Source organism: Sparus aurata, chromosome 17 (assembly GCF_900880675.1).
Source record: "Sparus aurata chromosome 17, fSpaAur1.1, whole genome shotgun sequence".
NCBI lineage: Eukaryota > Metazoa > Chordata > Actinopteri > Spariformes > Sparidae > Sparus > Sparus aurata.
This window is the reverse complement of record NC_044203.1, coordinates 24,589,914-24,601,147: the sequence shown is the minus strand read 5'-3', so window position 1 is coordinate 24,601,147 and position 11,234 is coordinate 24,589,914. Positions and strand designations below refer to the sequence as shown.

Sequence of the window (11,234 nt, the reverse complement as noted above, 5' to 3'; positions counted from 1 at the left end):
ATACATCTTTTACCTCAGCACCATAAAAAGCCATGTTCCCAGGTCCTCTATTTATCTTCTTTGCCCTCCCCTCCACTATTTCCATGTCTTAGTTTCTGATTCGGATTCACCCCGGCTCAAGTCTTATGACCCCATGATCACGCTCTGCACCTTGTTTGGTTTCCACCACTGTCTCCTCTTCCCTTTCTGTCTCTCCTTTTTTTTTTTTTTTTTAACCCCCACCGCACACCACTAACCCCCACCCCCCCCCTCCACCCCTCTTTCTGTCCATCCCAGGGTTTATCCCCTCATCACTGATCTCCCTTCATCCCTCCAATCCTCATCTGTTCCTCATAGGAGCAGTGGAGAGAGTGAGTGACGGAGGAATATCCCACTGTGTGTGACACCAAAAGTGAATGAGCGGGAGAAAGTGTGGTAACAGGCAGGCTGAACTTATGACAACGACCAGAGGGCGACCGCTGGAGGAAGACTGACTAAAGATCTGCCAAAAAACATCTCGAGAGGAGTCTCCTTATTGGTGAGTGGACGGACAGATGTTGTTGTTTATGTTTTTTGCTCTTGGTAGATGTGAAGTTGCACCACGCTGCTCAGATGATGGATCAGAATCAAAGAGTTGGTGAAAAATTGGGTTGAACTGAGAGGACATTAATCAACTTTAGTAATTTGACAAAATCCTTATGATATAACCTTTAACTTCAAATTCGTCCCTGAATTTAGAAGTTACACTGTGTAGGACGTTGTTAGATGTCAGATCTGAGGATGCCGCTTGGTATCCACACGCATTTAATTTACTTACATGTCCTTTATCTCGTGTTTATGGAACACACAGCGGCGGGATTTACATGGGATCAGCAAACAAGGCTGTTTTTGTCATGTGGATTGATAATCTGACAAAAAACAAATTCCTTTTGCCCTCTGATTCGTAATACTGTCAGACATAATCTGCACGATAAAACTGTGTTAAAATTGTGGATGTATCATGCGTGGACTCAGTGTCAGTGGTGACATTTTATTTTGAAATTACTGACTGTCTTCGCTTTAAAGAAGAGAGAAAAGGGTTTGGGCCACATGGACAAAATCCTCCCTTTTTTTGTCTTTATCTATGATCACAGAGGAATCTCTACTAAGAAAGTGATGATGGTTTTGTCTGTTTTTGGCTAATTCAGTGGCTTGAACACGTGATGGAAAAAAAGGTGCATCATGACATGGAAATCAGAAATCCAGTGTTATCATAAATCGACCCTGATCATTGATTTACTCATTCATCCTAGAGGTGATCAACGGCAAAACAAATTAATTTCATCTAAAGACAGATATTGTCATGTCGTCCAACTCTCGCACAGTGTGTTTAGTTTTCTAGGAAAGACAAGCAGCAACAAGCAGCTACATTTTAATCAAATAAACAAGAGCTGCAGTCTCAGATCAAGTTGACCATGAATACAAGACTGTCAGTTGTAGATGGTCAGGGGTTTCGGCTGAGAACACCGCGGTCAGTGCTCAGACTCAAGTACACAGGCCCAGTCCCAGTGCAAACACTCTCTGCGTCCCGTCCCACCTCCTCCATCTGCCCCCTCCCTCATTCTCATCCCACTATCCACCCTCCCCTCCCCTCCCCTCCACATCCATCCCTTTCTCTATCTCTTATCCAGATGCAAAGAGCAGTCAGTAATCGGATGAGAGCAGATTTGATTCAAAAGGCTTCCCTTAAAATCTCAGCCAGTAGGATTTAAAACTCACTCTCCTGCCTAGCCTCTTACCCTCCACCCTCCACCCTCCACCCGCCTCCCCTCCCCTCCCCTCCCCTCCCCTCTCTTCTCTCTCACTGTGTTAATGCACTTCAACATCCAGCAACCCCCTCGCAGTCATTTAATCACATGGAACAATGGCAGGGTCCCGGGGACAGAATGGCAAAAGGGTAATAGCACGACTAAAAACACTCAAGCATTCATTACGGCAATCATTATCAAAGCAATTTCCCATCTGGAACAAAGGCCTAAAATCCCCTGGTAGCAACTTCAGCGTGCTCAGCGTGCTCATCAGCGGTTTAAGGCAGGACACCCAAAGTGTTGATGCCGAGGTGTTTGAAGCACCACAGCAAATTAAAGGCCACAAATTTAGAATATTTTTAGGCCAAACTTCCATTCACTTTAAGCACTAGAGTTGGGTAAAAAGATCAGGGCCAGTGGCGAACAATTAAAGCAAATCTATTTCTTTTACAGAGTCACTCCCTTTTTCACTCCCTTCCTCTCCTTTTCACTTCAAACAAATTAGAGGCAAATCCACCAGGTCATGTGTTTTGACAGGGGCAGTCATTCAAATAGTGACAGAGAGAGAGAGAGAGAGAGAGAGAGAGAGATTGCCACAGGGACACATGAGATAAGATCAACGAGAGTATTCCCTGCTGTCGGTTTTCAAGGTAAGATAAAGGAAATCATGACACGAGAAAGAAAAGTCTTTTAAAATATCTGTACTAGTAGAAGGAGGTGGATGTTGTTGAGGTTACGTTGTGCTGCTTCACTGTGAGGCTAGGGTCATGTGTCGTGTCTCTCTGGACAAATCTGATTCTGTCAAAATCAGCTCGGGATCGTGACTCTGCCTTTTCACTTGTGCCTTGATTACATTTGTCACACCATGTGAGTTTGTCCATTAGGTGATTGAGTTACTGCTGAACAATGCTCCTTTAATCACGACATTAGCAAATTCAATAGCCATCAACATTAGGCGAGTGTTCACCGGAGTGTTAATGGCACAAACCACCTGTCAGTGTTGTGAATTTGTTGAGCTGATACACTGATGACATTGTTACAGGACATACTGGTTTCTGTGTACTTTCAGGGTGAGGATGTGTGTTCTCAACAAGTGTCACATCTCCCAAAGAGCAAACACCTTCTCTCTTAATGTCATGCTGAATGAATATTCATACAGTCTGCTTGCATTTGTGTGTGCGTGTGTGCGTGCGTGCGTGTGTGTGTGTGTGTGTGTGTGTGTGAGTGTGTGTGTGTGTTTGCTCACAGACATAAGTGAATATGTAGGTGTGTTCTGTGGCCTTCTGTGCGCGCTCCTGCGTGTTTATGAAAGTTTGCAAAGTAGACGAGGGCCAGTTTGACTTGCAAAATAGCACTTACTTGGAGACTGGAGCTAGGGAGGATTTAAAACCCTCAGGTAGGTTCAGGTTAAATATAAAAATTAGTCCATTCAACGCTTTTATTGGAAAATAAACATACTGTTTACAAGTATTTTCTTGAAGTATTTCTTGGTTATAAAACTGTTTTTTGCTCTGCTTTTCTTCTGCCTCCTTTCAGGATTATCATCTTTCCTGCCATCTCTCTCTGTCTCCACTGGTGACGGTGCCTGACAAACATCGCCATGGGTGAAATGGAGGAATTGCGAAAGGAGGCTGACAACCTCAAAGACCAGATCACTGTCAGTAGGCCAATCCATATCCCCTTTAATTAACTGAGTAAAAAGTTGGGTAGCCCAAAGTTTGGAAAATGCTTAAGTTTTAACCATCACATTTTTAAGGTTAGAAATTGCCTGTATTTAATGTACTCTTTGAAAAATGCATAATGGTGTTATCACTTTGTTATATATAAATATGAAACATTCTGTTAATTAAAGGTGCAATATGTAAGAATTTTTGTTAAAAATTTTCCGAAATTGACATGAATGACAAGAAATATCAGTTTTGATCATAACTCGAAGGTGTATTGTCACAGGAATATCGATTGACTTTGGCATGCTAACCAGCTAGCTCTTAGACACATTGTACCTCACAAGGTGTAAGTAGTTCAATAGTAAACCAAAGTGTGGTCAGAGTCTGTGAATATGACCACAAGCTACATGGTTAAAGGTGCAATATGTAAGAATTTTAGTTTAAAATATTGAAAAATTCACTGAAATTATCAACACAATATGGAGAAATAACGGTGCTGACGTTCTGTCAAAGACGTCTATGCACTGTGATGCAGAGATATCGACTGAAGTTTGCATGCCAACCAGCTAGCCACGGGCCTGAAAAATCTCTTTCTCCTAGCAATCCAGCAGTGCTAGCACCTACGTTCCCCCAAAAGTCCGGCTAGCTGCATGGCTAACTGAGCAAACAGGCTAACAGTAGCTACAGTCGTGGATGTATAAACAGGAAATGATTATCAGCAGTTAGCAGTTATTAGAAATGATATGCTGCCCCCTATTTGTTTCAATCAGACAGGTGGCTAATTCTTACACCTTTAAATGACTGGAATCAAAACGAGTGACAATATACATTGATTGCTGGGGCTTTAAAGAAATTCTGTCATATTTATTTTTTGCCTTTATGATAAGAATTGTAGATGTGATGATGTATGACCCATTTACTACAACTAACAACAACTAACTACATCTTAGCTCAGTGCAGTCAGTAACGTGACTTCCCATGTTTGTCTCTGCTCCTCAGGCGGCTCGTAAGGCGGTGCAGGACACCACGCTGCAAGAAGCAACAGGCAGTATCACCGTGATGGGTCGAGTCCAGCTGAAGACCAGGAAAACACTAAGGGGTCACCTTGCCAAGATCTACGCTATGCACTGGGGCACTGATACTAAGTAAATAAACAGCATATTGGACACAAATTGAATGAACACCTGCCATTTTATTTCACAGCCAAGTTTTTTATTACATTCAGGACAAAACCGGAGTGAGGTGAGCCAATAACAGCAAGATCTGGGAATTAGATTTGTGAAGTACCCTTTACTTTCGACTGGATGATTAATAGGAACATATGCTTGATGTTGATTTTACAGCTTTCATTTCTCCTCCTTTTCTGTCTCATTCACTTTTTTTAAATACTCTTGTTGTTTCACCACCAGGCTGTGTGTCAGTGCCTCACAAGATGGAAAACTCATAGTGTGGGACAGCATCACAACCAACAAGGTAGGAGAGGAAAAGAGTGGTGCATCCAGATTACAGTTATGGTAGATGAGGCCAAATGTACACAGTATGAAGCCATGAAGGTGCTTTCCCAGCTTAAACTAAGGCCAAAACATTGCAGTGTACATCCACGCTCATTATCCTAAAAATAATATGGCATTATATCTTAACTAATTGAAATTTGACTTGAGCAGAAGTCAGAGTCTAAAAAGTTTAACACTCAAAATTTCATATTATCACAATATACATATACATACATCCGTTCTTTCGGATCAAACGGGACCAAACAGCATCAACTGTCATCAGATCCTTTTTCAAATGTTGCTAAGTCCTGATTGGTGCATTAAGATATCGCCTTTTCATTCCACGTATTCTTCTTCATTTTCAAAACCTGCTGCCTACATTACCCACAATGCAACTTATCTGCTGAGTGACATTTATCAGATTGCATGCTACTTTTTTGTGGGTGTAACCCCTCAAGTGTCAACCCTTCAACCCTACATAAGTCTCACCTGTCTTCCGTGTGTCCCCAGGTGAACGCTATCCCTCTCAAGTCATCGTGGGTGATGACTTGTGCTTATGCACCATCGGGGAACCTCGTGGCTTGCGGCGGTCTGGACAACATGTGCTCCATCTACAACCTTAAGGGCAAGGACGGGAACGTCAAGGTCATGCGTGAGCTTGCAGCACACACAGGTAGGATGGATGTCCTAATGTTGGACTTGACTGAGTTGGGTTTGCGTTTTCTTAAAGTTCCTTAATTGGTGTTTTATTCACTGGCTAGGCTACCTGTCCTGCTGTCGTTTCATCAGTGACAGTGAGATCATCACCAGCTCTGGAGACTGCACTTGGTAAGATTATAGTATGATTTAATGAATTAAACATGTATTTTTCCACTGCCTTTTGAACATTGTCTTTGTTCGTCTTCTTCCAGCGTACTATGGGACATCGAGACAGGGACCCAAAAGACCATCTTTGCAGGACACCAGGGAGACTGCATGTCCCTCGCTGTATCCCCCGACTTCAAGTTTTTCATCTCAGGGGCTTGCGACTTCACGGCCAAGCTGTGGGACATCAGAGAGGGCGCGTGCAGACAGACCTTTGGAGGCCATGAGAGTGACATCAACGCCATCGGGGTGAGGATCACTTCCATTACTGACTTTTGACTTGACGTGACCTGGCCTGACTTCTGAGGCCAAGTTTCTGATCTCCTCTCTTTCTTCCAGTTCTTCCCCAATGGAAACGCAGTGATTACAGGCTCTGACGATGCCACCTGTAAGCTGTACGACCTGCGAGCCGACCAGGAGCTCATCACCTACCAGGACTCTGGCATCATGTGCGGGGTGACCTCCTTGGCCCCATCCCTGTCCGGCCGTCTGCTACTGGCTGGCTACGATGACTTTAACGTCAACATCTGGGACGCACTTAAAGCAGAGAGAGTGGGTGAGTAAGAGTGGATAACGTAGAAGATAAAGTTGATATTAAAGCATCTACAACCTCCAGTGTGTCGCTTACATCCTGTTTTTTTTCTTCCGTGTGGTGGTCCAGGAGTGCTGGCCGGTCACGACAACAGGGTGAGCTGTATCGGCGTGTCCTCAGACGGCATGGCGTGTTGCACAGGGTCCTGGGACAGCTTCCTCAAGATATGGAACTGAGGCTGTTCCTGAGCAGGAAGAGAGCAGTACACATCTGCATGGGAGAAAGTGAAGGAAGATTTAAAAAAGAAAAAGAAAAAACGAAATTGGAGTTTGAGGGAGGGATGAGGGACGAGGAGCCACATAGGTTGAGAAGAGGGTATTTTAATTGTGCCAAGTCCTATCTATTGTTGGAGAGGGGGTTGTAATGTGAAGATTTTCTCCTCTCTCCGTCACATCGCGCTCTCACCTTTCTTCTCACGTTATGGGGGAATTTGGGGCGGGACAAGGGGTAGAGGGTCTCAGAAAAGATCTTTCCTCTTAATAGTTACATTGCGGTTCAATATATGCACATTTATCGCAGCAATTCAGAGATCACCCGAAGAGAACAGTTGCCAAATGGAAATGGTAGCACACTGGATGAGATAGAATTGAATACGTGTCAAGTTGCAGCCTGTGTAGGTTTCACACTAGCTATGCTGTGTTTCATATCAAAGCATAAGTTATGTCATATGAATAATATGAGCATTATTGTTTCAGACTGTTGTTTGTTCCTAGTTTTGGTAGATTTCCCTACATGCTTACATTTAATTTCTTTTTTTCATTTTCTAATTTTAATTCAAATGGAGTTCTAGTTTGCAGATGTCTACATTTAGTGTTTGACTTGTTTTGTATGTGATTGATGGACAATATTTACCAGGATTTGGGGTGTCATCATTTTGGCCTAAGCCCCCCCCCCCCCCAGTAGCTAGACCTGAAAAGTGCTTTGGGTAAACTGTTGGACTGACAGATGGGATAATAAAATGTTTTTTTCATGCTTCACTAAGCACTTACAAAAAAAGATGACCCATTTGTCTCAGGACAGGAGGACTTTTGTATGAGTGATATATGGATGATAACGTCTATTGTGCGCAAATGAGCAATACATCTGAATCTGTATATGACTGCTTAACTTTTCCTCTGCAAAGGTAAACTTGAAGGACGGTTTGTGTACATACAGAAAGATAAAAACTCTGAGTTCTGACTAGAATTTGGACTGCCTCTTTTCCAACACTGGATTCACACAATGTGCAAAGTAAAGCAATACTATCTTTCTTAAAGACTGTCTAATAAACATGGGATTCTGCATTACACTTGTCTTCAGTGTTCATTTCTGACAGGCTGACTCAGTTATAATGTCCAAAATTAATGGTGTAATATGTAAGAAACAGCTGTCAAATTCAAACAAAGGGAAGCATATCACTAGACTGACCACTAACTGCTTCTGCTTTTACGGTTAGCTCAGTTCGCCCAGCAGCAAGCAGCCATATTAATCCAGACTGGGGGCTCGGAGCACCAAGGGAGTATTGTTGCAATCTATCAGTCCTTGAGGTACAAAGTGGCTAGGGGCTAACTGGTTAGCATGCTAATTTCACAACATACCCCTAGAACACAGAACACACATGCCACCGACATATCGTAATAATCAGTCCTTCAGATTCTGCTGATAATTTTAATTTAATTAAATTATTTAAAAAAAATAAAAAAATAAAAAGTTATTACATATTGTACCTTCACCTTTTTCTGGATTTGAATATAAAGGCATGAAATATACATGGAATAATGTACGCTCTTATGTACATTCAGTCCTTGGAAAAACTGATTGGACAGAAACATAAAAACAGAGAAATTTTATGGATCAACTTTAAAATGTCATGGTTTCTTCACTGGCTCCCTCTAGTGTTCATTACAAAAGCTACAATACAAACTCAAATGAGGGAAGGAAAACCAAAACTGGTGCAGCTGCATAACACACTAGATCTGCAAAAATGAAGAAATATTTATTTGAGCTTTTATTCTCTTTGTGCACAAATTAAAAGACTAGAAATGTTACAATGCAAGTGTGGAAGAAATTCAGTTATAAAAACCTCAAAAGTATCTTAAAACAATACAACAATTTAAAACTGAAGTGTGTATGCAAATAATTTTATTTATATTTACAAGATGAGAAAAACAGGACAGAAAACTGCTGGAAGTGGAAGTAAAAAGTAATATACACACAGAAAAAAGGAAGCTGTACAGATAAAAGCTTGTTTTAAAAGATATACAAGTGGCAGGATTCTGTACACGTGGCCGGAGTCGATCATCTGTTCTCCTTATCCAGAGACACTGCCAGCACCCTGCGGTCCATCTGTCTCAGTCTCTGCTTATCTGGGGTGGAAACCTTCAGCTTCATCTGGAAAGTCAGGGGCAAACATTACCTCAGCTGACACCAAATTACTCAATATCACCTGACAAAAAACAAAGCATAGGAATTCTTGTCTATGGTACCTGAGAACCTTTGTCCCTGGGCGAGTTTGTTTCCTTAAGGATCTGCAGTGGGGAGCGGCCTTCAGTACCTTGGAAAGAAAAGGAAAAATGTCAAACAAAAACATCCTGTCATCATAGATCACCTGACACCACAAACTCCCTACACACCTTTCTGCTTCCGTTTTCCAGACTGGCCTTTGTTTTCATTGGTTACGTTCTTCACGGCCAAGCGGACAGCAAGAGGAGAGGAGCCTCCTCTAGTTTTCAGCCCAGTGGCGCCAAAACCTTTTCCCAACCACTGGGGCTTGAACACCACCTGACTGGGGCTCTTGGGGTCGATGGTGGGGCAGCGGATGCCAGCGTGGAGCTGTGGCTGCTCTGACTTGGGGACAGTCGGTGGCTCTGGAGCGGGTGCGGAAGGCAAGGACGGCTCTTTAACAAGCTCCTTTGTTTCCTCAGACAATGGGGTTTGCTCTGCTTCCTCCGACTGTGCTGTGGACACCTGAACTGGGGAATCATCTGCATCAGCGGGCAGGGAAGGCGCAACAGGGGTCTCAGTTTCAACGGTGATGGAAGGAACGGCATAAGAATGATCCACACCACTCTTGATTGGCTCTATCACCACACTAGGCACTGGAGATGCAGCACAGTCACAGTGCACTTCAGCAAAGATCTGTGTTGAAGTTGCTCCATCGTGACAGGTTATCAGGCTCATGCTCAGCCTCTTATGAAGAGGAGACTCTTTTGCTTCTTCTGCCTCCTCCAGGCTAAATTCTCCCTCAGTTTCCAGCTCCACCTCCACTTGGGGGTGGTCAAGAAGCACAAACGGTGTTGAGCTACCCTCACTTTGCAGAGGGGGCATTACAGGGGTGGCCAGAAGGTTGGCGTGCTCAGCCAGGGAGCCAAAGTTGCAGATAGACTGAGGAGTCAGGAGGGGCTTAGCAGAAGAAAACTCTTCATCCTTTAAGGCCTCCTCTTCCTCCACGACATCACTGAAGCGTTTCTCGGTGGCTTTGCCTTCAGTCTCGTTATGGAATAGCATGCCCAGACGGCGAGCAAAGGAACCAACTGTTGCTGTTAAGAAAAGATAGAACATCACGTTACAGGACATTATGGAGGTCAGAGGGGTCAATCTGAAAGTTATTCTTCAACAAATAATTACCTCTCATGACTTCTCTGACAGGGGTGCGGCTAATACCTACAGTAGGCGAGCGGGGATCAGTGAATGCCAGTGGACACTCACTTTTCAGCACACCAACCTAGGAAACATCATTTGTAATGGTTCAGCTATTTAACATACTCCACCCCTGCCCCACAGCTTACAGTATGATGGGTAACCTACCTGAATGGGTGTACGGTCAATGCCTGTTGAAGGAGAGCGCGGATCTTTCAGCTCACCGACTCGACTGTTTTTGATGGCCGGCTCTGGTTTTACTTGTGCACATGCAGCCATCTTGCTCTCGCTGGATCCCATGACGCTTATTAAACGTGAACTGGCTCACAGGAAACATAAAAACAGAACACAGTTTTCATAACAGAGCAAAACAATCAAACGAAATCACAAAATATACACACAAAATCATCCAAGTATAGAACAGCACACTGGTGGAAAAATTGCAGATACGATACTAAAGGATTTTCTTGCAATTTGTGAATAAAATCCAACCAGCACATTTCCAAAGAATGAAAACTAATAACGTACAAGTGCCTGTAAACCTGTATTATGATACATAACTAATGTAAAAACTAAATTTAGCTTTTACACGTGGATCCAAAACACACATTCAAATGTTTACAGACTCGTAATCATACGTCTATGTACACCAACAAATAATATACAAGCTAACAGCGAAGCTTAACCTACAAGATCTGTTAGCTAGTCAACAACAAGCTAATGTAGCGTTAGCTTGGCTGAACCCAGCCTCTCACTTTCTGTCTTAAAAATCAAAACAAGCATCATTGTCATAGTAACATTGACGGTCACGAGCTTTACATTATGTGAGTTAAGACTGATATAATAAACATCAATGTACAGTTCAAAATATATTGTCTGACTTACCTCTTACGAAGACAAAACGTGATGTTGAACGTCTTTACTCTTACTCCACACTGGTGTTAAACGGAGATACACACACGAGTTTTAAAACATTTAAATGGCGGGGCTGCGTGCGTGCTATTTTTGAATGAGCCAATCAACGTGCGCAACCTGTCTGGCTCTTCGGCGCTGATTGGCTCAGAGGCCAGCGTTCTCGAACGGGGCGTGGTGCGCTGCTGATATTACATTTTGAAAGCTGCACTTATGTGAGTGGACGCTTTGTTTATCACATTTGTCTGTCTGAGGCAGGAACATGAAATGTTAGGTTGGAACAGTGCCCCTCCCTGACCAAACTGCCAGGAGGAGTTTTAGA

At 43.1% G+C, this 11,234-nt stretch overlaps 2 protein-coding genes across 6 annotated transcripts; one reads left to right on the top strand and one right to left on the bottom strand.

Annotated features, from left to right (window-relative positions):
- Positions 1 to 287: 287 nt before the first annotated feature.
- gnb3a (guanine nucleotide binding protein (G protein), beta polypeptide 3a) lies at positions 288 to 7,668 on the top strand. Of its 3 annotated transcripts, none has more exons than XM_030392605.1 (9): positions 288 to 517; positions 3,303 to 3,423; positions 4,433 to 4,578; positions 4,843 to 4,906; positions 5,437 to 5,599; positions 5,688 to 5,754; positions 5,838 to 6,039; positions 6,130 to 6,346; positions 6,452 to 7,668. In XM_030392605.1, the coding sequence occupies exons 2-9, from the start codon at positions 3,367 to 3,369 to the stop codon at positions 6,556 to 6,558; spliced, it is 1,023 nt and encodes a 340-aa protein (XP_030248465.1). In that variant the 5' UTR covers positions 288 to 517; positions 3,303 to 3,366; the 3' UTR covers positions 6,559 to 7,668. The 3 variants fall into 3 exon arrangements, with proteins under 3 accessions (XP_030248465.1, XP_030248466.1, XP_030248467.1); XM_030392606.1 differs by lacking the exon at positions 288 to 517 and adding an exon at positions 2,355 to 2,416; XM_030392607.1 differs by lacking the exon at positions 288 to 517 and adding an exon at positions 3,143 to 3,162.
- Positions 7,669 to 8,356: 688 nt separating this feature from the next.
- On the bottom strand, positions 8,357 to 11,041 carry cdca3 (cell division cycle associated 3). 3 transcript variants are annotated; one of them, XM_030392506.1, is made up of 6 exons: positions 10,886 to 11,041; positions 10,169 to 10,319; positions 9,989 to 10,085; positions 8,995 to 9,900; positions 8,848 to 8,915; positions 8,357 to 8,752 (listed from the first exon to the last, which is right to left on the bottom strand). In XM_030392506.1, the coding sequence occupies exons 2-6, from the start codon at positions 10,298 to 10,300 to the stop codon at positions 8,660 to 8,662; spliced, it is 1,296 nt and encodes a 431-aa protein (XP_030248366.1). In that variant the 5' UTR covers positions 10,301 to 10,319; positions 10,886 to 11,041; the 3' UTR covers positions 8,357 to 8,659. The 3 variants fall into 3 exon arrangements, with proteins under 3 accessions (XP_030248366.1, XP_030248367.1, XP_030248368.1); XM_030392507.1 differs by having other exon boundaries at positions 10,169 to 10,323; positions 10,886 to 11,028; XM_030392508.1 differs by lacking the exon at positions 10,886 to 11,041 and adding an exon at positions 10,691 to 10,830.
- Positions 11,042 to 11,234: the final 193 nt, after the last annotated feature.